The sequence below is a fragment of the Camponotus vicinus genome, unplaced genomic scaffold (genome assembly GCF_025532165.1).
Source record: "Camponotus vicinus isolate PSW18456_S1 unplaced genomic scaffold, iyCamVici1.0 SCAF_1, whole genome shotgun sequence".
Lineage (NCBI taxonomy): Eukaryota > Metazoa > Arthropoda > Insecta > Hymenoptera > Formicidae > Camponotus > Camponotus vicinus.
Genome location: NW_028141945.1, coordinates 15,371,361 through 15,397,950, shown reverse-complemented (window position 1 = coordinate 15,397,950; position 26,590 = coordinate 15,371,361). Strand labels below are relative to the sequence as shown.

The 26,590-nt window shown below is 32.4% G+C and overlaps 3 protein-coding genes and 1 long non-coding RNA gene across 7 annotated transcripts; 1 reads left to right on the top strand and 3 right to left on the bottom strand.

The window, feature by feature from the left end:
• Positions 1 to 51: 51 nt before the first annotated feature.
• On the bottom strand, positions 52 to 5,252 carry LOC145977237 (uncharacterized). Of its 2 annotated transcripts, XM_083109041.1 has the most exons (4): positions 4,995 to 5,252; positions 4,508 to 4,616; positions 4,142 to 4,390; positions 52 to 4,035 (listed from the first exon to the last, which is right to left on the bottom strand). In XM_083109041.1, the coding sequence occupies exons 1-4, from the start codon at positions 5,049 to 5,051 to the stop codon at positions 329 to 331; spliced, it is 4,122 nt and encodes a 1,373-aa protein (XP_082965167.1). In that variant the 5' UTR covers positions 5,052 to 5,252; the 3' UTR covers positions 52 to 328. The 2 variants fall into 2 exon arrangements, with proteins under 2 accessions (XP_082965167.1, XP_082965171.1); XM_083109045.1 differs by lacking the exon at positions 4,995 to 5,252 and having other exon boundaries at positions 4,142 to 4,416.
• A 1,505-nt stretch (positions 5,253 to 6,757) lies between these two features.
• On the top strand, positions 6,758 to 12,982 carry LOC145977289 (uncharacterized). Of its 3 annotated transcripts, none has more exons than XM_083109165.1 (5): positions 6,758 to 7,063; positions 10,900 to 10,972; positions 11,039 to 11,200; positions 11,540 to 11,693; positions 12,132 to 12,982. In XM_083109165.1, exons 1-5 carry the CDS (start codon positions 7,059 to 7,061, stop codon positions 12,245 to 12,247), a joined length of 510 nt encoding a protein of 169 aa, XP_082965291.1. In that variant the 5' UTR covers positions 6,758 to 7,058; the 3' UTR covers positions 12,248 to 12,982. The 3 variants fall into 3 exon arrangements, with proteins under 3 accessions (XP_082965291.1, XP_082965278.1, XP_082965284.1); XM_083109152.1 differs by lacking the exon at positions 6,758 to 7,063 and adding an exon at positions 7,114 to 7,154; XM_083109158.1 differs by lacking the exon at positions 6,758 to 7,063 and adding an exon at positions 8,282 to 8,673.
• On the bottom strand, positions 12,716 to 17,151 carry LOC145977281 (UPF0764 protein C16orf89 homolog). Its single transcript, XM_083109145.1, has 7 exons — positions 16,734 to 17,151; positions 16,389 to 16,487; positions 15,932 to 16,081; positions 14,977 to 15,275; positions 14,469 to 14,604; positions 14,219 to 14,321; positions 12,716 to 13,874 (listed from the first exon to the last, which is right to left on the bottom strand). The coding sequence occupies exons 1-7, from the start codon at positions 16,831 to 16,833 to the stop codon at positions 13,736 to 13,738; spliced, it is 1,026 nt and encodes a 341-aa protein (XP_082965271.1). The 5' UTR covers positions 16,834 to 17,151; the 3' UTR covers positions 12,716 to 13,735.
• A 529-nt stretch (positions 17,152 to 17,680) lies between these two features.
• LOC145969004 (uncharacterized) lies at positions 17,681 to 19,449 on the bottom strand. The gene is made up of 2 exons (XR_014437937.1): positions 19,095 to 19,449; positions 17,681 to 18,851 (listed from the first exon to the last, which is right to left on the bottom strand). It is a non-coding gene; the product is annotated as an uncharacterized LOC145969004 (long non-coding RNA).
• Between the last annotated feature and the right edge of the window lie 7,141 nt (positions 19,450 to 26,590).

The window sequence follows — 26,590 nt, the reverse complement described above, 5'->3', positions numbered from 1 at the left end:
AAAAATATATATATATATCTCAAATATATTAATCATAGAAATGTAAGTAATATTCCAATTAATTTTTATGCCAATTATTTATTAATAATTATAAAAATATTTCGCAAGCAAATTTGTCAAATTCTTTTTCAAATATTATTGTAATATCCGTGCAATTTTTTTCATAATTTTGATGAGCGGTAAAACGTTTCTATAATTTTTAATAGTGAAGAAATTGCGATTGATCTAAGCTTGTAATTTTACAATATCTTATCTTTCTCTTTTATATTAATTTTATATTGATTAGCCTTCAGTTATATTGAACAAATTCTTTACGCAGCTTCTGTTACTAAAAATTTCTGGCGGAAGCATTTGAAGACGGTATAGTGCTGTTTGAAAACTCTTCCATCAAACTGCCATCTCCGAATGAGATCGGTGTCTTTGTACCGTCGTGGTTTCTCTCGTACATGGAATAAAAGCTGTCATTTTGTTGCAACCTCTCATTTTGATTCGTCCCGGAAAATCGATGAGTCGAAAATATATTTGCCTTTCCGTAAATATCCCTATTTTCGTCTTCGTTTTTTACGTCGTTCTGTATCATTTCTAATGAATCTAAGGTTTCGACAGCCTTAAATTGCGATATCATATCGCGATTTGTGGTTTTCAAGTTCATTATTGATTCTGTTCCTTGGTTTTTTAACGTAGCTTCGCTGGCCGAAAGTTGCGTCAATCTTTGCAGTTCTTCCTCGTCGATTGACCTTAGCATTGATTGATTGAAATTATCTTCTTTAATAAATGATGGTGAGCCAGAAGAAGATAATTGCAAGGCATTTTCAGGAGTCTGATTAAATACACTCTTCTTGCTTTTATTGACTAACGTGTCGAATTGATTATTATTACTATTAGATGCTTGCGACTCTGTATTATTGTTAACGTCTTTAAGAGACGAATTATTCTCATGTGTTCTCTTTTCAGAAGAAATATCGAGCGCACTTGTGTGTCTTTCATCTGGCAAATTGTAAGGATTATCACGTTGCAGCAGGTTGACAGGTGACGTGACGCCATCATCCAGGCAACTGTCATTCGGAATCAAAATCTGTTGATGTGACGAGATTGTACTACTCCTATTATTATCTCCTTCTTCCTCAGGGCTTGTCTCATTCGAAGATTGAAAATTGGCGATGACGTTACTTATATCTCCATATTCCTCCGTATTTTGCTCGGTAACGTCATGTATATTTTCCTCTGACACTTCCAGGCCAAAGTCTCTCAATATGCACACCAAGAGGATGTTCGTCGCTTCAGTAGTCTCCACACTCGAGCGCGCGTTCTGCTCCTGGGGTCTGACAACCGAATCTTCTATGATCGTGGTCTCCGATTCGTGGGACGCCTGTTCCTGATCGATAAATATTATGCACAGGTTGCGATTTTCCTCTTCAGCAACGCGATTGCCGTTGGCATCGGGAAAGGACGGGTTCCCAAAGTTGGTCTGACCCGCTATTCGTTCGAGATCCAGGTCAAAGGGTGACGAGTCTCGATTGCCCTGTATGGCCATCTCGTTGTTCACCTGGCAGACGAATTCCGTGTTGATATCCTCGTGCCAGAATGTCGGAAAGCTCGGGAGAGACTCGCCGATCCTCGTCTGAGCTCGCCGGAAGACCCTCGTTACGATTTCGGGTTTGAAGAAGAATGCGCTGTGCAACGTGCTGGCGACATTGTCGTCGACGATATCGCGCTGCTGGCTCTCGCGTCTTCCGTTCTCCGAGAACTGACGGTGCAAGTTCTTGTTGGTCAGAACAATTCCCCGAGGATGGACGGTCCACTCAATGTTCCTCGTGATCTCCCTGAGATTCAGCGAAGTATACGCTTGTCCCGTGTAACGTTCGTTTAACTGAAGACTATTGTTTGCGTTTCCACGTCGAGCCTCGGACGAGAGGATCCCAATTTCCTCGCGATTAACTTCCGAAAGATGATCAGAAACGCTCCTTGAATTTTCAACATTTTCCTCTGATGTTTCGTCCTTTGATGAATCATGTTTTTCTTCAGCTTTTAGCTCTTCCTTATCTTTTGATGTATACTTGGAAACTTTTAAAGAGCTCGAGTCTTGCATCGGTCGTTTGCGACTCGAGAAATCATGTCCTCTTATTATTGTACCCATTTCTTTTTGCTCTTCCGGTAAAGTAAGGTCGTCGTGAGGTTTACAAACTTTCATTCCCGGCACTTCAGATCCCCTCGTCGGTTGTTCATAATTCAGTGAGTCGCGATTCCTTTTCGCTTCCAATTTTTTCTTATCCTCCAACAGAGTAAGCTCATTAAAGGCTCTCAAAGTCCTCAACTCTACAGCTTCGCGTTCCTCGCTCGATAGTTTGCGATTCGGCGACAAATCCTGCCTTCTTCTCGCTTTCACTCCTCTTTTATTTGCCAGCAACGTAAGATCACTAGCTTCCGGACATTTCGTCTCGCATTTCTCCGATTTCGCATAATTCTTTTCCGTCAAGGACGCGTTGTAGATGGAACGTGAGTCGATCGATTCGGCACAAGCTTCGCTCTGAACGTTCCTCTGACAAATCCCGGACGATTTATTAGTCGCGACGACATCCCTCGCGTATCCCGAGGGTCGTGCAGTTTGGGCCAAGGACATACTTTCCCAGGCAACCGTCTGCTTCGTGGAAGATCCCTCGGCCTTTTGGATCCGTTTTCTTAAACGGTACGCCTCTGAATATTTGAACGCAGACCCGCATCCGTTCATCTTGTCTTTCTGAGAATTAATAATAGACATAAAATGCCTAAATTCTTTCCTATCGTGTTTTACATCATTGATGTCAGTTGATCGATCAAGCTTCCCCTTCTCGGTATTTCTCTTCAAAGCACGATGGCACGCACACAATGACGTCCTCGAGTTCTTATGTTCCTTCTTATCCGAACCGTTTGGCGTTAATTTCATTCGATAAGAGTTTCTTCGATCGAGTTGGTCGAACCACTTTTCCTTCTGGTTTGTAGAAATAGGGTGAATAGGTTTCGTCTCCAGTTTCCTCACAAGAGAAGAGCATGGCTTGACCTCTATATTTTTCGCATTTTTGCACTGGACAGAAGACAAAGGACAGATTTTTGCCAGCCTCTCCGCTTCTTCTTCCCTTTTTCTCCTTCTTGATGATGCGTCTTCTTGAAGCTTATGAGACTCCGTTGATTTCACGCGATTATCTAGTCTGTCGAATGTAACGTCCCCACTTTTTGTCAATGAACCATCTTGCTCTTTGTCAATCAAAGTCTGTTCTTTCTTATCGATCTTGTTATCTTCTTCCTCCCTTTCTCTTTCTATCTGAAAACTTCGTATAATAACTTCCTCCATCAAGTTATAATCCACAGCTTTTTCTATGTCTATTGTCGTCTGTTTACTCCTTAAAGCATCATTAACTTCTCTCTCATCTTTTCTTTCGTCCTTTTCTATCTGAGAATCTCTCGCAACATCTTTCTTTTCCAAGATACGATCTACAGGTTTCTTCATATTTTCTTCTTTGTCTTTCTTTTCCTTTCGTGAGACATCATCCGTTTCTTCTTCATCTTTTTCCAAGGAAATTTGTATTGCACCTGCTTCTTCTATCGCTTCGGGAGTCTTCGTTATTTCGTTTTGTGCACTCCAGTAGGATCGCTCCTGTATCCTGGCACACGCGTCCATCACGTCCTCCGCGGTTATACCCAGCATCCTCATCGATTTTTCTGCCACGCTCAAGTCGTTGGTATTAAAACCGTTCGTATCGTTCGAATCGTGACTGTCATCGTTGGTAATCAAGGTCGTCAACGACTTGGAAATTCGTAAACCGAAGTTGATTTTGTTAGACGATTTCTCTGAAAGTTTCAGTAGATTCGCGTACTTGTTCCGTCTGATCGTCGCTATATCGAGACACTCGTCGTCTAGAGAATGACCGATTCTTCCGGGAATATTAACGAGATTCGCGATGCTTCTCCGCGCAATTTTCACGAACATGCGGATTTTCATCTCTCTTCGCAGTCGCATGTACCACTTGAGAACTGTCCGCCATTTGCAGATCGAAATTGCTGGAAAGGTTAGCGCAAAAGTCATCAATTCAAGTAAGAAAAGCTTATTTTTCATATAAATATTATTTTATGTTTTTTTTTTCCTTGATCAAATTTTCTTATTTACCCAGCCAAAATATTTTTTCTGTGACAAACCCGACGAAGAGCCACGTCGAAACGCTTCCCTTGTGCCATTGTAAGAAGGCAATGATAATGACGATGATTTCCAAAACAATGTCTCTTAGAAGACTGAGCACCATCCAAAATATAAGCAAGTTTTGCCATCTTCGTGTCGCTACCGTGCAGATGTTAACTATGTATGCAAGAAGCGAGACACGGTTGATGATAAACCGAATCAGGACAATCCACGATAGAACTGAAGAGAGTTTTCATCTTTAATTTCTGCTTTTAACATCACAAGAATATTCTTGAGAAACATTAATATAATATAAAAAAAACTATATCTCTAGTCTATACAAGGTAAAGTACTAACCCGTTTTAAGCCAATCGATATCTTTCACGTCTAAATTATCGGAAACTGAAAAGTTTGAAATCTTTTCTAGCTGCTGATCCCACTTGAACCAGCTCCAAATGCTGTCAATCTAAAATGCAAAATAATTAATTTAAATTAAGCAAACAAAGCGCGAGTTGAAGTTTCAATACGTAACAATTCTCATAATTATTGTCTAAAATCTTGCGCTTTAATTATTTGTATCAAATTATCATTATTCGAAATATTAATTGTATATTTTATTTGTAATTTTCGCAAGTATGATTTGGATAATTCATAATAATTATACAAATTGAAATTTACAAATTTGCAACGCGATTTATAATTCAAATGTGCACGTTAAAGTTTTTTAATAATTTTTCAGAAAACTTTTATTGTAAGAAATTTATAAAAAAAAAGATAATTTTATATAAATAATATTTTCTTAAATTCTACACATCATAAAACCTAATATTGCCAAGATACTTACTAAGCTTATGACATTTATCGATATTATTTGTACTTCTAAAGACGCAAAGACAGACATCGCGTAGCCAGAGCTCCGAGATTAATTTGATCTGAAGCTTATTTTTCGACCTTACGATCATTTCTTGACTTGACGCTTTTAATTTTGCATTGTTCGAATTAACGAAAATTCTTGTAATAAAAGTAGTCTACTTAACCCAATAGGTTAAGTAGACAGAACAACTGCACGTTTATGCGCTATCGATGAATGGATGTAAAATCTCGATGTTTCGTTTTCTTCATTTTCACATACATTTCACATACATTAAAAATATTCATCAATATTTAAAAATTTTAAAAATCTTTTTTAAAAAGTTTTAGTATTTTAAATAAAAAACGAATAAATGTGGAGAAATTATATTTACGAAATAAAAAAATATCTCTTTAACGTTTGTACAATAGAGTTATGAAAGCCTGAAAGCCTGCAACTGATTTAACGCTTCTGTATCAAGATCATCTTAAAGGAGACATAATTCATCATTGCTATTAATTATAATTATGAATTTTTTTGTTTGCCAATTTTTAAATTTTATTCCAAATTTTATTCCAAATTTTATTTCCAATTTTACTTCCATATATATTCTATCCCATATACTTTTTTAAAAAAATAGAAAATGAAAAAAATTATTGTTATTCTTTTTTTATAACTGTTTCGCAAAGTTGTGACAATTTATTTAATTTTCGATTCGAATACGAAGCTAGATACATTTAACTGAATCTAAATATTATTTTTGATTCCAGTGATGAACTTTACAGAGGCAGCTTCTGATATAAATTAATAATAGATAATAAAAATATATCTCTGTCTATATGCATGGGGAAAATGCAATGTTTGCACTTTTGCGAATTGTCGGACTTGGAACAAGCGTTTTAATTACATACCGAGATATGGAAGCGTGTGTAAAACCATTCATTACCTATGTGCGCAAATATAGTGGCAATGTCAATTGGTTTAAAATGTTATCTCGAGGTCGCTCGACGCGCGCAAACTAACAAACGCAATTTCTCAGCTGTTTTTAGCTTTTTCCTCTGGACAACTTATCGCAGAAATATTATGCCACGCTATAATAATAATATAATTAATTATACATCATATATTACTCGGTAAATTTATTTTACACGTGCCAACTTGCGCTTTTTATAAAATAATCTCTCTCTCTCTTTCTTTCTGGTGTTGATGCAATCATCATAATGATTCAGTCATGTTTCTAAAAACATTGAAACCTTTTTACTCCACTCTTGACCTCGTGAATGCGTGTTACACTTTCGCAACTCTCAGACTTATTCTATTTCACTGAAAGTCTCTGTAGGAAGCTTTAAGATAACCAGGACTTGGAATATTTTATCCCGAATAAGAATAAATATTTGTGAAATTTTATTTCAAAAATCGGAGTAAACGTCATCGAGAGCTACTTTCTACTCCATTAAACTCATCTCTAAGTTAACGACCGCGATCGGGAGAGACTCTAACGCGGATCTAAGACGCGAATCCGCGACGCAAAACGCGGACTTTCTCGGTTAGACGCGTGACGGATATGAAGATCAAAGATCCTCGAGAAGCGGTTACACTCGGCTTGTTTACCAGAGAGTGTCAAGAGAGCGGGCTCTCGTAAGATCTCGCTAGCGATTCGTATAAAAAGCGCGATCGCGTCCGTTCTCCAAGAGTCCCCCGTCCTCCTCCTCCTCCCCCTCCTCCCCTTGCGTTCTCCATCCGCGATATATGCCATTCGCGTAAGTCGCGGTAGCGCACACAAGACGTACACACAAACACACAGACACAGATTTGCGCCGACTTGGTGTTGGTGGCACCAAGGCACCGACATGTAGGTGTGTACACGACTGTCGTAGGTGTACACCATCCGCGGTTTGGCGCGGTTGGCCGCGCGCGCTGTTCTTGGCACAGTTTCTGGTCATCTCCTATCGCGAGCGGACGATTTCCACCTCGTATCTCTAGTCTAGTCTCGCGTCTCCTCGGCATCCATCCCTAGATCGGCGTGATCGATCACAAGAAAGGAGATCTCGCCCCGAGATGAAGTGAGTATCTGGCGATACCCGCCTTCGCGAATCAACGTGACATTTGACAGCTGGATTGACAGCAGGTCCAAGTGCTGTTAATGAGTGCGATGTAAGGGATTTGACGGTCATTAATTGAAAGTGAATGATAGATTATTCGCAAGCAAGGTAGCCAGATACCGAGTCAGCGAGTAAACAAGGTGGCTCCGGTAGTGATGTAACTCGATCATACTTTACTCCGGAGCGTTTTACAGCGATGTAATAATTTATTACGATCGTGCGCGATTTATCAATCGCGCGTGTGAAGGGACCTCGTTCTTACTTTACCTACGCATGTGCACACATAAGTATCTCGATAAGTGTTACTTAAAATATTTATTAATATTATAATAAATATAGCTAATTTAATTTAATAACGTTATATTTTTTAGAGCGTTACAATTTATTATAATTCATTCAATTTTGATTAAACAAGAATGTATCCTATTTAAAATCAAGCGTAAGTAGGTGAAAGGCATTTTTTAGATCTTCTTCCAGTTTCGTCGACCTCAAAAAAATTATTCGAAAAAATTACAAATTTCAAAAAACTGAAAACTCTAGAGGAAGTAAAAGAAGGTCGCGCGCGTGACCGAAGTATAAAAATAAGACACTCGCAATTTTGTATACAGCGTGTTTTAAACGTTCACGTGCCTCGTAAATATACGTGCAACTTATCACGTGGCTCACATGTTAGTGCATTTTCATATCCATTGTACTTGGAAATCGTTTGGCATTGACACTCTTCGCATTCGTAAACACTGACATGAGATGACATTTGCGGAATCGCATAATGACTTATTGACGCAATTAACGCGAAAGACTCGATAAAATTTTGTAAACATTGATTCAATGTGACTTTTCAACACAGTGCAACTCGTGTAAAAATCATAAAATAACATATATATATAAATTAATAAACAAGATAAGCATATAAAACCTTATATTTGAATATTTCCAGGGAAAATGATGATAATAAGAGTTTCAATTTAAAAAAAATTATCTCTTATAGTCATATATTTCCTCGTTAAATAACTTTTCTTATCATTATTTTTTATATGTTCGTGTAAAACAGAAATATTCAATATTCTGTGGAATATTTTCCGTGAAAAAAATATTATATGTATTTCTTTCTAGGAATAAAATAGTAAAAATCTTAAAAAAATTAATTAATTTTTTTACAAAAAAAAATCTTCTTAAGAGATCGATGTGTGCAAGAAAATTATAAAGATTACCTAAACTTGCTTGTACAATATTGATCTTCTTCATTCTTGTCCTAAGGCCGCACCTCTTTCTTACATTAATCGCGGCATCAAATGAAATGCACGTGAAAAATCTCCCCAGAAGTCATCCCTTTTTCCTTTCATTCTTAATTAAATATATATCTAGATCGAGAAAAACAATATTGAAGTGATGGGCCTATCGAGTAGTATTGTATATTTTTAACCAACGTTTTTTTGCGCTTGGCTTACTCACCGCCTAAATTTAACGTCAATTCCGCATGCAACGGGCCAATTGTATCCGAGTCGATCTTACGAGGTTGTTTTCCGCAAGAATTTTTTTCTTATCTTCATCAATTACGCACAAATGCATACGTAAGTACATATATTCCAAGTATGATAAACATTTGACGTCACAGTCACATTTTATATGTATCGCACTTGAAATATAAATGTGGGTCAATGTCATTAGACGTTAATTAGATGTTATTTTTCCCTTTTGTTTTAAAAATAGAATTTAGAAAATACAAAATTGGGCGCACATTAATTAAAAAAAATATATACATATATAATAAATAAATAAATAAATAAATAAATATTTATATAAATTATTCAAAAATGCAAAATATAATAGCTCACATTTTTATTTAATATTTTTTAATTTAATAATTAAATTTAATTAAATTTAAATTGAATTAAATTTATTTTAATTTAAATTTAATTTAATTTGATAATTTAATAATTTTCATCAATAATTGGCATATATATAAATGTCTAAAGACACGCATCACATAAAAAAAAATGCTCTCTTAGGATATTAACATTTAAAACGATCGTTCCTTCGTCGGAAAGAATCACTCACAGTGATCTCTATGCAATGACGTAATCCCTTTTTGCGCGAGCCGGATAGAATCGCCCTTTCAGCAGTGCATAGTGCAGTGCTCTTCCGGGATGCATTTATGAGTAACAGCAAGTTCATTCTCTACTATAGTGGACACACAACTATATATCTCGTATAATTGTAGTTTTGAGAACTTTCACATTTCGATTCTTTTCAAAGACATTTTCTGGAGAGAGAGAAATCTCGAATCTTTTACAACGGAATGTCAAAGATCGTTATTACTTGATGTCATCGTTAATTATGACATCAGAGATTCATGTAAAATTCTCGCACACATGCAATGATTTTTCATCGAACAAAACCGGTTTAGTTTGACTTATAAGAAGAGACTTATAAAAGCAGAAATTCTCTACGAATTTTGACATCACCTAGATTACAATTTCGATCATTTCACTTAACGTTTCAAGTCTTTTTAATGGAAAGAGTTTTTCCATCATTTAAATTTGCCTCATCATCAATTTTCAAAGATCGCAAAAAGCGATCTCTTCATTCACATAAATCGATTTCTCGCTCTCTCTCCTTTCTAACGTTTCGAGAATCAAGATGACCAAGGTGTGCGAAACGTCTTAAAGTCTTTTTCTCTCGTGCTCCCAAGATCATCGGTCAAGTACAATCGTCGATTCGCGAAGGTGAATCACCAAGGTGATCTTAATCACGATCGGTGACGTGATAGTTTTGTTCACTCGCTCGAGGTGAACGAGAAAGTTCGCGAGAACGACATAGGACCGAGTAGGACGCGTTTCCTTATTGGGGATCGGAAGGTCTCGAGCTGAACCTTCGTCATGACGATGATCTTGGCCGATTTCCGGAGAACGCAAGAATGCATCGCGAGTCTTCCGATGTCGAGTCCAACTTGTACTCGTTTAAAAATGCTGATTATGCTTAGTGGCTCATCAATGACTTCACCTGAAATCATCGTAAAAAGAAGAGCGATGCTTAGTAAAATTCGTTGTTATCGTATGTGCATCTGCGCGCGTTTATTTTGCACGGATGTATCCATCTTCCCCGGATCTCCCGGGTGTCGGAGGAATAATAAACGCCGGAAGGAAGGTCAGCGCGAGTCTGCTTGCGAGCTTCGCTTAAGTATCTAAAATAGGCGCAAGCGCGCGACACGTGCCAATGACCTAAATTTCCCCTATTTTCGAAGATTAACTTTGCGTACATGAGGTCGCGATATGAGATCCCGTCGCATCATCGCCCAATATTCCGTAACTCGCCTTCGTTACGTCACCACTTGGGATTAGTGGGTGAGGTGCGGGTGTGGCAGATCTATGACAGAATTATGTGAATCGTATTGGAATCTATTTCGATCGAGATAGTCTTGAAAAGGAAACACAAAAGTTGTTTCAAAAGCGAAGCTTTTTTATTTTTTTCTCTCTGCTTCTAAACAAATTGCAGAAAATATTATTTTAATCTTTTTTTTTCTTTTTTAATTATTCTTCAGCTGCTTTGAATTTCTTGAAACTTGTAAAACATACCTATCATATTTAAGAAAGAGAGAGAGAATATGATTTATTAAAAAATAATTATTAAAAATAATAATTATAATTATTATAAAATAATTATATAAAAAATTATATTTACAGCGATAAATAATTTATTTTTAATAATTTATAATAATTAAATATTATTAATAATTTATTATTTATGTTATTATGTAATTTCGATAAGATTTAATTTCGCTATTTTTCTCCTTTCAGTATACAATTGAGAACGTGTTGCAGATGTTGTTCCCTGAAAACGGGAACGATTTTTAGCGGAGTATGCGGAATCGTAAGTACTATCGTTCGTGTATTTTTTAAGTTATGCGATTTAATGTTACGTAAATTTTTCGTGCAGGTGCTTGCTATCATTTCTTTAATTCTGATCTTCACGGCGAACGTAGAATGGAAAACGATAATCGTCGACATTCTGGATAAAACGACTGTGAAGATTATCTTTGCGATCAACCTTTGCATGACCATCCTGATTTCTACGCTGCTCATAATCGGCGCCTTAAGAGTAAGAAAATATTTCTCGATAACTGAAAATTTTGTAGGAGAACATTTAAATAACGAGAGACTCAAGCGGCGAAACATATGAAAAGTCATCAAATACAAGATTAAAAAATTTTTTACATTAAAAATTTGTTCCAAAAAAATTTTTTTAAATGTTAAAAAAAATTAATGATGCAAAATATAAGTACAGCTTTTATATACCTTATATATTACTAGCACATATTGTATCTTAAGATATTCACTATGTGAAAGTATGTATATATTTTATACAAAATTTAATTCAGGAAAATTGAATTAAACGAATAATATATAAGATTAACATAATTCCAATTTGAATTTGCAGAAAAATACATTTATGATGCTGCCATGGGTGGTCCTGGGTATAATGTTGGTCATCGGCCTTCTTGTGAGCATCCTTTATACCGCGATCATGTTCTTCGTAAAGCACGAAGTTATCAACGGTGTTCTTTGGCTTGTCTTCGGTATACTTGCTGTTGGTGAGTACTTAACATCAATCATCTAACATAAATGCAACTGTAAGATCTTTAATAACATATAAAAAATATATTATTTTAAAGAAAATTATTTTTTTAAACTGATGATCGAGGACAAAAAAAGTTTCACGAAAGTCGAGCTCATATTTATAGTTTAAAATTTTATATTCAAGATTTCTCTCGTCTCAAGTATAGATTTAGATGGTCTTAAGATCTTTAGATGGTCTTAAGATCTCATCCAATTAATGAATGAATTAGTTTTAATTTAATGATGATGAAAACATATACATTAATATAATTTAAATAATAATATTAATTATAAAAAATTATAAGATAAATCATAAAAATCAATTATTTTTTACCAAAGATTTACACGTAAAAAATTAATATTACATCCATAAATAATCAGATTCTGTAATGTTATTTTGAATCTTCTTGCAGTGATATACACATACATGTGGCTGGTGGTGTACAGTTATTTTCAAGAACTGGGGATCGAGAAAATGAACAAAAGAATGGGTCCTTATGGAAAACCGTATAATTACCGAAGGCCATGAGAGAAGGATTGAATGCATGGTTGCGCGATTACAACGGTCCAGCTCGCCCGCGAAGTGATTCATTATATCATTCACAATACAAGCTCATATCGAAACGATAGTCGACTACAATTTTGCAATTTTGCGATGATTCATGTCGCTTTCGCGTATCCACCTGGTTTGCTAAAGAACGACCTTGGAAAATGTAAAACGACAACGTCACTATCATGACTAGTTTAAAAAAATGACCATGTCGTTATCATGAATAGTTTAAAAAAATGACCTGTTTTTTTACACATAATCGCAACTTATCGTACAATAAATTGTACAAAAGACAGAGCGGAAGCGAAACGACATGGAAATATATCTTTTCGCAGATCTTTATATTAATAACATCGCGTAGATATATATTCATCCATCGCGCAGCTTATTTTTCGTATACCAAAGCACGATATATTTCGATTTATATGACCGGATGTATTGTTTCGTAAATGCATCCCACAATCTATGATAAAATAAGCTTATAGATTAAAATAGATTTTTTTATTTTTTTAATATCATTATTATTTCTCTCCAGGCACATATAAATATCATACTTTTAAAGAATTTTATTTTCAAGCGGCTGCACAGAGTTAAATTTTCTATATGTAATTATTAATCAACATATATATAAGAAACACGCTTTTTGTATATTATTAATTAAATTAAGTATTTATTTAATTAATTAAAATAAATGTTTATTTTACTTAAATTAAATATCAAGTAATATATATATATATATATATATATATATATATATACATATATAAGCAAGGAGATTATTACTTTCATTATCTATACAAACTAAAAAAAGAGAAAAAGAGAGATAGATAGATAATTAGCAAACTAATGACAAATTGTTTTGTTATATATAAATTTATAATAATTTTTATTATAAATTTATTATAAAGTTATAGTAATACTATTTTTTTATAATATGAAAAAATACTGCCTTATTCAGATTACTAAAGTAACAGTAGTAATAAGAAATAGAGTTTCGAAATTATCGCATAATCATAAACAATCAATTCTTTTCTTTCTTACTTATCAAGAAGAGAAGAACAAGATATAAAATATCCTAACATTGTTATAAAAAATGAATTTTTATACTTTATTTTATTTTAATCTCTTACTCTCATTTTTCCCTTTCGTGCCATATTTCAAACATTCTTGTCTTATAATATTATTTATGATAAACATAGATTATTTTCTTTTCGTCCAGTAGAATGCGTTACAGTCCTGATAATTGCATAACTTTTTTCAGAATTTCTTTCTACGATATACATTTTTCGCATGTTTTGTTTCAAAAAATACAATCAGTTAAGTATTTTTTAAGCAATATAAGTTGGCTATTTCTTAATCAAACGATCTCACATGTGTGTTCTTGTCATCTTAATAAAAGAATTTAATGAAGAGAATCAGATTTGTGAAGGAAGTATAAGCATTTGATAAGAAAATCTTCTTGAAAATTTAAGAACCGAGCTCATTTTCTATATTTTCTCGAATAAATAAAGCAAGGCTCGCCGCGCCAAGACCTGTCATATGATTGTTACATCCAAAGTCAGTCGATGATGACGCTCGCGGAGTCATCTTGTGCTTCTCAGAAAATCTGAAACGTTTAACATAATACTCATCTCGTGTTTTTTGCAAAATAACGCTTGGTAAGTATGTGCCTAGCCTTTAATCTAACATTAGACAATATATGTATAATAAACGTATAGATAATATAATTATGAACTGAAATTGATATATGTATATTGTACAATTATTATGTGGTATATTTATAATTATAATACTTCTAATACATACGATTATGCAATTATATATATTATAATTCTAATATATTATATGCCAATTAAATGTAATTAATAATTATGCTATCGAGTGTTATGAAATTATATAATTTAAAAAATAAATATAATCATCAATAAAGATATATTTATCATTAATCACCTTTGTAACTTAAAGCAACCGCTCCAATGAGGCCAGCTTAATATCAAATCCTCATAATGTTTATCGAGAAATTCGTAATAGCCTTCCATTCCGCACAAAATAACTAAAAAAAAAAAAAAATAAGAAAGAGCAATTTATTTAATGAACATTTTTGTACTCTCACTTTATTCTACTCATCTGATGCGAAATATTATTTTTTATATTTTACATCTTAGTTTGTATAATATATTTTTTATGTATATATGCGTACTTTGTTCAATCATGAGATCTTGTGAGACGTTTGGGAAATTCCACGCTTCGAGATTAACGAGGTCCTGAAAAATTCTAGCGCATAACGCAGGTACCAAATATGAAAATGGCAACGATGCAGTCTCTTGACATCCAAACTAAAACCGATAGGAATTTTTATTTCGTATAGAAATTTTTATTTCACTTTCTTTTTCATAAAAATGAACAGAAAGAGAAAGATATAAGAAAAAATAATCGTTTTCTCTTTATAAGTAATATACAATAAATATACAATATAAAATAATAAGAATATTATATATATAATTGAAAATATATTAAATTAATGCTCACACATTTAAAAGTATTAATAAACACTTCAATAAGATATGTAGACAAATATAAATAAAAATCAGAAAAATTTAAATAAAATATAAAAATTCAAGTGATAATTTAAGATCTTTTGCCACACACAAGCACGCGATATCTTTTACAAAATCAATTAATAATAAAAACCTCCATTAATGTCTTACTCTTTGAGCGGTTTGGATTATAAGCAATCTATGGGTGAGAGAATATCCCGTAACGTTATCATGCCTAATCAATCCTTCAGCGCAAGTCTGAGGAATTTTACACTCCTTGTTTAAAGCGCTTTGCGTAATTTTGAGCAAACATTGATCGCTGTTTAATTCATTTGGCCATCCATGTTGAATGGATTCGACGACTTGTTCATAGTTTAATCTCCAGTTGAGAGTGGGTTTATTTTTTGGAAAGATCCTCATCCACCATACAGGTTTCATCCACAGGGTAACATTGTTTAAAGCCAATTGCACTGAAAAACTTTGTACCTCGCAAAACTCGACACAAGATATACTGATAATCGATAAAAGAACTTAATGATATTCGATTAGGAAGACTTATGCCCGATTTCACCAACCGCGTTTAACTTTAATCTTAGTTTAACTCACTCTTTATCTCCTTCTAACTCGTCCTTTAAAAAGAGACAAAGAGTAAGTTGAACTAAGATTAAAGTTGAACGCGGTTGGTGAAATCGGGCATTAATGTATTCGAATTTGGTAATCGATAAACGAATTAATCGATAAAAACTTTCTAGTAATATTCAAATAAGAGAGACATAAATTAAGAATTAAATTTGAATTAATTTCTTATAAAAAAAATTCAATTTTCTCAACTTTATAATTAACGTATTAATTACATATTTTATTATTGTAAATAATATATAAATATCTTTATTAGTTATTATAAATGTTCTGTTCTACTTCTAGAATGCAATTGAAGATAATGATTTTAACATTTTTTGAGCTCCTTCTTTCTTACATTTTTTTATTATCATTTTCATTTTTTTATCTCTTTTGAAATACTTATTTATTACGCATCACACATATCGTTTTAAGTATAGAAAATGTATGTATGTAAAATATAGTAAAAAGCAAACTATTGTTCGTTTCACATTGTGCATCTACTTACGCGAAAGTTCGATCTCGCTCGTCGGGACAACGTTATTCATCAAATTTCTTCGAGTCAAATCGGATAACGCGAGCATTTCTTTGAGAAAGACAAAGAATTTGTTTTCCAAATATTGTACATTATCATTGGAAAGTGCCGCCATCAAGTTAACTATTTCAAGAAATTAATTATTCAATTTAATCAGAAATTTAAATATTTATATTAAATTTATATTAAATATTTATATTAAATATTTATAAATATTACATTGAATTAAATTAGAAATTTGTATTAAATATATTAAATATATTATATTAAATATATTTGTTTTGTATACATCTCTGGTAAAATTTAAAGTATCTTACATAATTAAAGCTTCACATTTTAGAAGCCTCTTACTTTAATTAGACATTTTACAAAAAATATGCGATTATTATACAGTTTTAATTGGCAATATAATTAGAAAGAAATTCTTTACCTTCACTTAAAGTAACGCCATAAGTGGCGTCCACGTTCATCTGCTCTGTTCTATCATTAATATAAGTGAGAACCTTATCTAAGGCGAGTAGTTTTTGTTCTGCAATTGTACATTTCATTATTCTATAATTATTTGATTTTCACACTTGGATAAGTTGCTTCTAACGTTCGAGTGTAATAAAAACTTGATCAGAACGAGAAGCAAAACAAATCCAATACATCTCGACCTTTTGAAACATCGTGAAATAACGTATTTTGAATCGGATGAAACTCCTTTTCAAGTTTATTCGAAAAACACCCCGACTCACATATATATTTCTATTTCTGATATGATTAATTCACTTACCGAAACTTTCGAGATTAAATGCCGCTTCGGTTTGCAAGAAGCAGGCGAACAGAAGAAAGATCCCGAGAACACTGGAAAATCCTGCAATTTTAGTTTCCATCGGGATGCGTTTGTGAAGAAAAACCGATAACGTCTCTTCGCACAGTCTATATAAACCCTACTGGGCCCCCACTAGAGCTCCCACACTATGTCCACAAACATCGAGTAAACTAAACGAAATTTATCGTCGATCGCTTTTTCTTCATCGAAGGGAAAGCATGTTGCTCCCGAATGCCAGAACACGCGGTACTACTTTTTCTTCATAAGTCGGACGTATCCTGACAGGAAAAGCGTCCTCCGGGACTATCGTGGATTATCGCGGCTCCCCACAACCACCTACGAGGAATTCAATCTCTTCCAAGCTTACTTTGACTGAATTAAAAAAAGTGATTATTGATTTTATCTCGCGTATACATAATAGCTTATACATAATTACGGGGTTTATCTTCAAGTGTCCTAAAAAAGAGAAGGATAGAGGGAGCAGAAAAAAGAGATTTCTTTCTCTTCAAAAAAAAAACATGTATTACAATAAAAAATAATAATATTATATAATAAATAACTGAATAAGATATCTTATGAATAATTATATTTATAATATATATAATTAATATATAAATTAATATATTATATATATTATAATAATATTAATTTATAGGTAGTTAATATAAATTAATATAAAAAATATTAATAAAAATTAAAATAATAAAACAATTAAAGCAAAGTAGAAATGTTCAATTACATAGAAATCATTAATTTTTTAATCGCGTTTATATAAATTTATCAACAAATATTTTTAGTTTGAAATTTCCTTTGATCATATCCTTTATATGTTACTCTGAAATAATAAAGAAAAATATATTTTTTTCTTAAAAGAGTGGGAGAATTTTTTTAATGCATAATTTTTGATATAAAATAAATTACTTCTTGTTTATTTATTCATAACACAACTTTCATGTTACGTTATACATATAATATATAAAAATTAATTACAAAATAAATAATTGTCCTATTTTAGCGCGTTTACAAAATATATAATTTATAAAATATTATATTAGTATTTATATGTCAATCAAATTATATCTTATTGTTAGAAAGAATTTTACAGCCATACGCGAAACAAATAAATCCGTCCTCTTATCGCTGCTTTATCTTTTTTTTATCTTTTATCTTAATAATCAGGAAATCATAGATAGGAAATATAATATACTTATATATAAACAATTAAAGGTTTTTTTAAATCTAATTTTATATTTTATAAGCATTAACTTTTAATTAGCTATTTAATTTTCTTAAAGTATCTCAATTATCAGTCATCTAACTAATTAAGGTCTAATTTCAATTTATCTCACAAATATTTTCTAAATACAATCTTTTTTTTCTCTCTCTCTCTCTCTTATCTTTTTTCTAACTCCTTTCTTTCATATCACTATTTTCTTCTGTAATAAAATCATAAACTTAACTTGAATAGCATACATGTGTTCTCGTGATATATTATAATAAGATGTAACGTAAAGTTCTTAAATTCTATTATGACAAATGCAATATCAGTTTGGCGGAAGTATAAGCATTAAAAATTGACAAGTACTGAGCAAAAAATTTCATGTATGTCATGTGCTTATAAAGTATGTATGATACAATTGCTAACATTTCAACAGTTTGTATATTACATTATGTTGTATAATTAAATACAGTTTATATTTATAATTTAAACCTTATAATACATCATATATGCATATGTTATTAAATATATAAAGAAACAGTCTTATGCATCTATCCATTCTCTCTTTTACGCTCATATTATAAATGATTATGTTGGTCTGCATTGTCTCCAAATTCTATCTCTAATTGTAATCTGTAATCCATGGCGACAAATACAATAACTAAAAGTACGGGCAAACGGAATCTCGACTGCCAGCCGAGTTTCAGTATAAACATCAAGGAACGATGTAGAGTTCCTCCATTTCCTAGAAAAATTTCAGAAGGCATCCTTCGCATGACCATTGGATCCTCTTTTACAAGTGTGAGTATATCAATGCTTCGCTGTAGTATATCTCATGTACTCCACCAAACTGGATTTTCCTAAACAGCGAAAAATAAAACTGTCAATCAGCTGATTCAAGCCATGCTCTTCAACACCTGGGATTCAACAAATCCTTATCCATAATCGTTTAAACGATTTCGTATTCGTAATCACATACTCGTTAACCTTCTACATCATTATACATCTTAAATTGAGAAGATTCTCCTCGCAAATATAATTACAAGATAAAAAATTAGAAAGATCTATAACGGATCATATTCAATATTATCAATAATACTAACTGCATCGTTATCCACTGTTTTTGACAGTTCCCCTGATTTACAAAATTACACAAACACAGTTCTATGTCCTCGTATAAATTACGCACGTGCGTAGGCGGCCAGTTCCTGTCACAGAACCAAAATACAGCATGAGAACGGACATTTTGCATAGGTGCTTGTACCAGAGAGAAGCTCGAGAGCGGCCTGATGTCTCCGATTTAGAACTCGTACTCAAAGGACCTCTATATATAAAACGTAGACATTGAACTACATAGCCATTTTCATAAAATTTCTTAGGCCCAGTTCCACAACTTAAGCCTACGGCACACGGTACAATTTTTCGTACTGGATTTGATAAGATTTAGTAAAATATTAGAAATGCTGCATTCTGATTGGTGCATTTTTAGTAAGATCCATATTCTGAATCCTCTTTTATCGATAAAAGTGCCTCTAAAAGTGGCTTATAGCCAATCAGAAGGCTTATAAGCCACTTTTAGAGGCATTTTTATCGATAAAAGAGGATTCAGAATATGGACCTAAATCTTATCAAATCCAGTACGAAAAATCGTAGCGTGTGCCGTCGGCTTTATTCTAACAGAGAGAAGAATGAGAGGTGTCATGGCCCGCTTTTAGGTGATCCCTGAAAGCGATACGCCCTCTGTGGACCTTAAAAACGTGCACCTAAACTACGAAGCCAAGGTGCACGAATGTTCTCAGAGGGTAACATATAAGGTGCACAATTTTTGGTTCTATTCCGTGCTATGTGCACAAAATGTCGGTAGCACCAGTGCTGTATAGCAAGGTGCTTACAATATCAAATAAATTTTAATATAAATGAGAAATGACGAATTTGCGATCCTCTCTCTCTCTCTCTCTCTCTCTCTCTCTCTCTATATATATATATATATATATATATATGTATATAATTTTTTTTTGATATATGAATTTGCAATGAGCAGCGACATATTTTTTCTTAAGAACAATTATATGTTTTTTTTTACATTAACTGATTCCTCTTACTATTCTATGCATAAAATTATTAAAGTAAAATAATCGAAAAATGAACATTTTATCAGATATTTTATAATTTATATAAAATTATGTCAACTTAAAGAATCAAATATCTCGTTAACTGTTCAATTTTTGACTATACTATCTTTATAACTTTTTACACGGAATATTGCGAAGAATCGATTTATATAAAAAAATTAGGATGGTTCCATTAAAAAATATGAAGATAATCTTGAAATTTCTAAAACGCTTCCACTTACGAAAACAATATTACTAGCATATCATGGTCCTTTTAATCGTACAATTTTCGTAATTACAATTTTTTCATATCTGTAAAAATAGCGTAGATATTTCAAGTGAGCAAAGTTTTATATACATATATGTGTGTGTGTGTGTGTGTGTGTGTGTGTGTGTGTGTGTGCGTGTATAGCGTATACGAGTTATGTGAGCAAGCGAGAAGGTAATAAGAGAGAGCGAAATGGCAATAAGAGCGAACGAGATAGCAATAGCACGAGCAACGAAAACTTGGAAATAGAGTCTTTCTTGCAGCCTGGCATACTATTTCTCTCTCGCTCGCTCCTATTACTATCTCGCTCGCTTCTGTTATTGTTTCACTCGCTCTTACGTACTCATATACTGTCATGCTCATCTCGTTATCAAATCTGCCGCTGGCAAGCGGCCGATGACAAATTATGACAAATAAATAAGTTAATTATTTTAAGATATATTTATAAGGGTATAGAAGTAATTTTAATGGAATAATGAAAATTTTGCGATTAAAATAACAAACACGGTATCAATCGGATAAACGTAGTTAAATATATAATCAAAATTTTTATTATCAGACCAATTAAAAATTATCCGATTTACGTCGTGTTTGATATCATTTTAATCGCAAAAATCTCAATAATTCATTAAAATTACTTTCATATCGATAAAATAAAAAATAAAAGTTTCAGTTTTTACTTTATAATCTCGTAAATTGCGAATGGATAGAGGAAGTGAAGAAGCCGATTGTAAGAGACTTCGGAATTCTTTGATGATAGGTCATCTCGCTCGCTCTCGACTCGCGGTTTCGCTGTCGCTCTCGCACTTGACAGGTCGTAAAGATAAGCGGACTCGGCTTCCTCGCGAATGTAAACATCTTATAAAATAAAAATCGGATAATTTTTAATTAGTCTGATAATAAACATTTTGATTATATATATTTAAATACATTTATCCGATTGATACCGTGTTTGATGTTATTTTAATCGCAAAATTTTCATTATTCCATTAAAATTACTCGCATACCCTTATAAATATATCTTAAAATGATTAACTTATTTATTTGTCACAATTTGCCATCGGCCGCTTGCCAGCGGCAGGCTTGATAACGAGATGAACATGACAGTATATGAGTACGTAAGAGCGAGTGAAACAATAACAGAAGCGAGCGAGATAGTAATAGGAGCGAGCGAGATAGTAATAGGAGCGAGCAAGATAGAAATAGTACGAGCAACGAGGACTCGAGCTCGAGAATCGGATTTTTCTTGCGCGCTATTATTTTCCTCTCGCTCGCTCCTATTACTGTCTCGTTCGCTCCTATTATTGTCTCGCTCGTTCTTGTTGCTGTTTCACTCGCTCTCGATTCTTGGGTCCGCTTATCATTCCGGGCTATCTATCACGACTGCCAAGTGTGACAGAGAAAGCAAGACCATGAGTAGAGACCGAGCGAGATGACCTATCATCAAAGAGTTCCGAAGTCTCTTACAATCGGTTTCTTCGCTTCCTCTATCCATTCGCAATTCACGAAAATGTAAACATCTTATAAAATAAAAATTGAAACTTTTATTTTTAATTTCATCGGTTTGAAAGTAATTTTAATGAATTAAAGAGATTTTTGCGATTAAAATGATATCAAACACGACGTAAATCGGGTAATTTTTAATTAGTCTGATAATAAAAATTTTATAATTATATTTAACTAAATTTATGCGATTTATATCGTGTTTGATATTATTTTAATCTCAAAATTCTCATTATTCCATTAAAATTACTTTCAAATGAATAAAAAATGCATTTAATTTTTTGACATATATTCGTGAATATTATAAATGAAGTCTCGTGTAAAAAACTTCGGAATCTGCGACATCGGGAATTTTTTCATTATTTATAATAATATACGACTTTAAATTGCCATAAAATAAAAACTAAAGCTTTGATATTTTATTTGATCTTTTTAATTAAAAGGGATTAATGAAATTTTTGAAATTGAAAATTATTCTAATAAAATATTGAGTTTAATGTGATTTCAATCGTAAAAATCAAATTAATTCTAAAGTTATGTTCAGTAAGATAAATTAAGTAAAGTACAATGCAACATTTTATACAATGTAGTCTTATTTTCAAAATTATAGTTTAAATTAGACACTATTAATTTATTAAAATAAAACTATAATTATGAGAAATTAAGAGTTTTATTATATACATGTACACATTGATTTTTACGATTGAAATCACATTAAACCCAATATTTTATTAGAATAATTTTCAATTTTAAAAATTTCATTAATCCCTTTTAATCAAAAAGATCAAATAAAATATCAAAGCTTTAGTTTTTATTTTATGGCAATTTAAAGTCGTGTATTATTATAAATAATGAAAAAATTCCCGATGTCGCAGATTCCGAAGTTTCTTACATGAGACTTCATTTATAATATTCACGAATATATGTCAAAAAATTAAATGCATTTTTTATTCATTTGAAAGTAATTTTAATTGAATAATGAGAATTTTAAGATTAAAATAATATCAAACACGATATAAATCGCATAAATTTAATTAAATATAATTATAAAATATAATTATAAAATTTTTATCAGACTAATTAAAAATTACCCGATTTACGTCGTGTTTGATATCATTTTAATCGCAAAAATCTCTTTAATTCATTAAAATTACTTTCAAACCGATGAAATTAAAAATAAAAGTTTCAATGTTTATTTTATAAGATGTTTACATTTTCGTGAATTGCGAATGGAGAGGAAGCGAAGAAACCGATTGTAAGAGACTTCGGAACTCTTTGATGATAGGTCATCTCGCTCGCTCTCTACTCATGGTCTTACTTTCTCTGTCACACTTGACAATCGTGATAGACAGCTCGGAAAGATAAGCGGACCCAAGAATCGAGAGCGAGCGAAACAGTAACAAGAACGAGCGAGACAATAATAGGAGTGAGCGAGACAGTAATAGGAGTGAGCGAGACAGTAATAGGAGCGAACGAGACAGTAATAGATGCGAGCGAGAGGAAAATAATAGCGCGCAAGAAAAATCTGATTCTCGAGCTCGAGTCCTCGTTGCTCGTGCTATTTCTATCTCGTTCGCTCTTATTTCACTCGTCCTTCTCGCTTCCTCACGTAACTCTCGCATCGCTTTTATGCATATACAGGGTGACCCATTTTAACTTAGGCAGCCAAATAACTCGAAAAATAAGCAAGATAGAGAAAAATGTTTTAGACAAAAGTTGTATGGTTTCGAGGGGGCCATAAGATGGTATCATTGGTTTGACCTTGAAGAGTCATTTGAAAGTCACGTGAAGGTCACTTCAATTTTTTTAAATGGAACATCCTATATATTTTTGTACATTCTTGTAGCTCATCTCGAGAGCTTTCCAAAACACTATAATTAAGTACATTTTCGTTAAGTACTTTTTGAGTTATGAGGCTTGAAATAATTTCTTAATTTTACATAAACCGTAAAATATCTTGTAAAATATTCATTTTTCGATTACCTTACCTTAATAGTTTTATGTACAAAATAATGAGAGGAATCAATTGGTGTAAAGAAAACACATAGTTGTTTCGAAGAAAAAATATGTAATTTGCAATTAACAATTCCATATTTTTTCTTAAAAACAACTATGTGTTTTCTTTACACCAATTGATTCCTCTCATTATTTTGTACATAAAAGTATTAAGGTAAGATAATCGAAAAATGAATATTTTACAAGATATTTTACGGTTTATGTAAAATTAAGAAATTATTTCAAGCATCATAACTCAAAAAGTACTTAACGGAAAGGTACTTAATTATATTGTTTTGGAAAGCTCTCGAAATAAGCTACAAGAATGTACAAAAATATATAGGGTATTCCATTTAAAAAAATTGAAGTGACCTTCACGTGACCTTCAAATGACTCTTCAAGGTCAAACCAATGATACCATCTTATGGCCCCCTCGAAACCATACAACTTTTGTCTAAAACATTTTTCTCTATCTTGCTTATTTTTCGAGTTATTTGGCTGCCTAAGTTAAAATGGGTCACCCTGTATACGTACATACATACGTACATACCACACATACCCCCACCCACATATATATATATATATATATATATATATATATATATATATATACACACATACATCTTTATTATTTAGAACTTTTATTCTTAAGAAATGTGTACGCGTTTTACATTAAAAATAATATCAAACTTTATCTCTGTAAATATATAAATTATTTATTAATAGCCTAATAAAATATCTTATTTTCAAGTGTTGTAATCATATAATGAATAAATTTCTATATATATATATATATATATATGAGAGAGAGAGAGAGTCATACAAAATTCATTAAAAATTTATTTAATATACGTAAGCGTCTTGCTATACAGCACTGGTGCTACCGTCATTTTGTGCACATAGCACGGAACAGAACCAGAAATTGTGCACCTTATATGTTACCCTCTGAGAACATTCGTGCACCTTGGCTTCGTAGTTTAGGTGCACGTTTTTAAGGTCCACAGAGGGCGTATCGCTTTCAGGGATCACCTAAAAGCGGGCCATGACACCTCTCATTCTTCTCTCTGATTCTAACCGAAGTTTAGCTTGTTAAAGAAGGATTTACATTGCGTCCCAAACCCATTGTATCCAATCAGACGTCATACATCGGACATTGAACGCAATGTAAATCCTTCTTTAAAGCGTCGTTTACAATGAGATTTTAAGGAGACTTAAGGCGTAAGACTTAAAAAATTGACCAATCACAGTCAAGAATTAAGAGAATACTCGACTGTGATTGGTCAATTTCTTAAGTCTTACGCCTTAAGTCTTCTTAAAATCTCATTGTAGACGCCGCTTAACGAATTAAACTTCGGTTAAAGTAAATTGTGGAACTGGGCCTTAATCACAGACATCTATACTATATACTAGACCGCTAACTTGCGTCGAATACATGTCCACGAAATTTATGTACTATTCTCACGCATGCGTAACGTTGGTGGACAGCAGTCACATTTGTGATTGGTTGATGTTATGTACAATGTACATAAGTATGTAATTTGTGTATAAACTTACAGTTGAATATAAGTTATTTTTAAATAATATATAATGTTCTTCGTTTTTAATTAAAATTTATTACAGCCTTTAAAGATAAAATATATCAAAATATATTTAAAAGGTATATGATATAATTAAAATCAAGATTAAAAATATATATAGAAGATTAAAAATATATAAAGATTAAAAATATATGTATATAACATTTATATATATATTTATATTTATTTTATTACAAAATTAAAAGTTTATAATGTAAAAAGTGCAAGATTTAAGGTGAAAACTTAAATATTAGCTGGCTACCAGTGTCCACCATATTAGTTTTCCACCAATATTACGCATGCGCGACCGCCATATTACATGGTTTTCGGGGATACTACATTTTATGTACAAAATCAATGGGAGTTAGCGATCTAGTTATAGTATAGATATCTGTGACCAAGATCACGCGTTGTCGGCTGAAGCGCCTTGCACAATGCTAGGCAACAGGCAATAGAAATAAGGAATAGAAACTATTCACCAATAAATACGCGGAACAGAAAATATTCGCCAATAGGAGCAGAGAATAGATACTATTTCTGTTCTTATTGCCTGTTGCCTAGCATTGTGCAAGGGGCTTGACAGTGATTCCATTAGTGAGGATTCCACGGAATATATCGACAAAATAGTGCATAATTCGCAAATTAATGCTCTAGACGGACGTAATACAAAATTTTGTATCATAGCAGGTCTGGCCTCGTGGGCGCCCCACAGACATCTATACTATATACTAGACCGCTAACTTGCGTCAAATACATGTCCACGAAATTTATGTACTAAATTCTCGCGCATGCGTAACGTTGGTGGACAGCAGTCACGTTTGTGATTGGTTGATGTTATGTACAATGTACATATGTATGTAATTTGTGTATAAACTTACAGTTGAATATAAGTTATTTTTAAATAATATATAATGTTCTTCGTTTTTAATTAAAATTTATCACAGCCTTTAAAAATAAAATATATCAAAATATATTTAAAAGGTATATGATATAATTAAAATCAAAATTAAAAATATATATAGAAGATTAAAAATATATAAAGATTAAAAATATATGTATATAACATTTATATATATATTTATATTTATTTTATTACAAAATTAAAAGTTTATAATGTAAAAAGTACAAAGTTTTAAGGTGAAAAC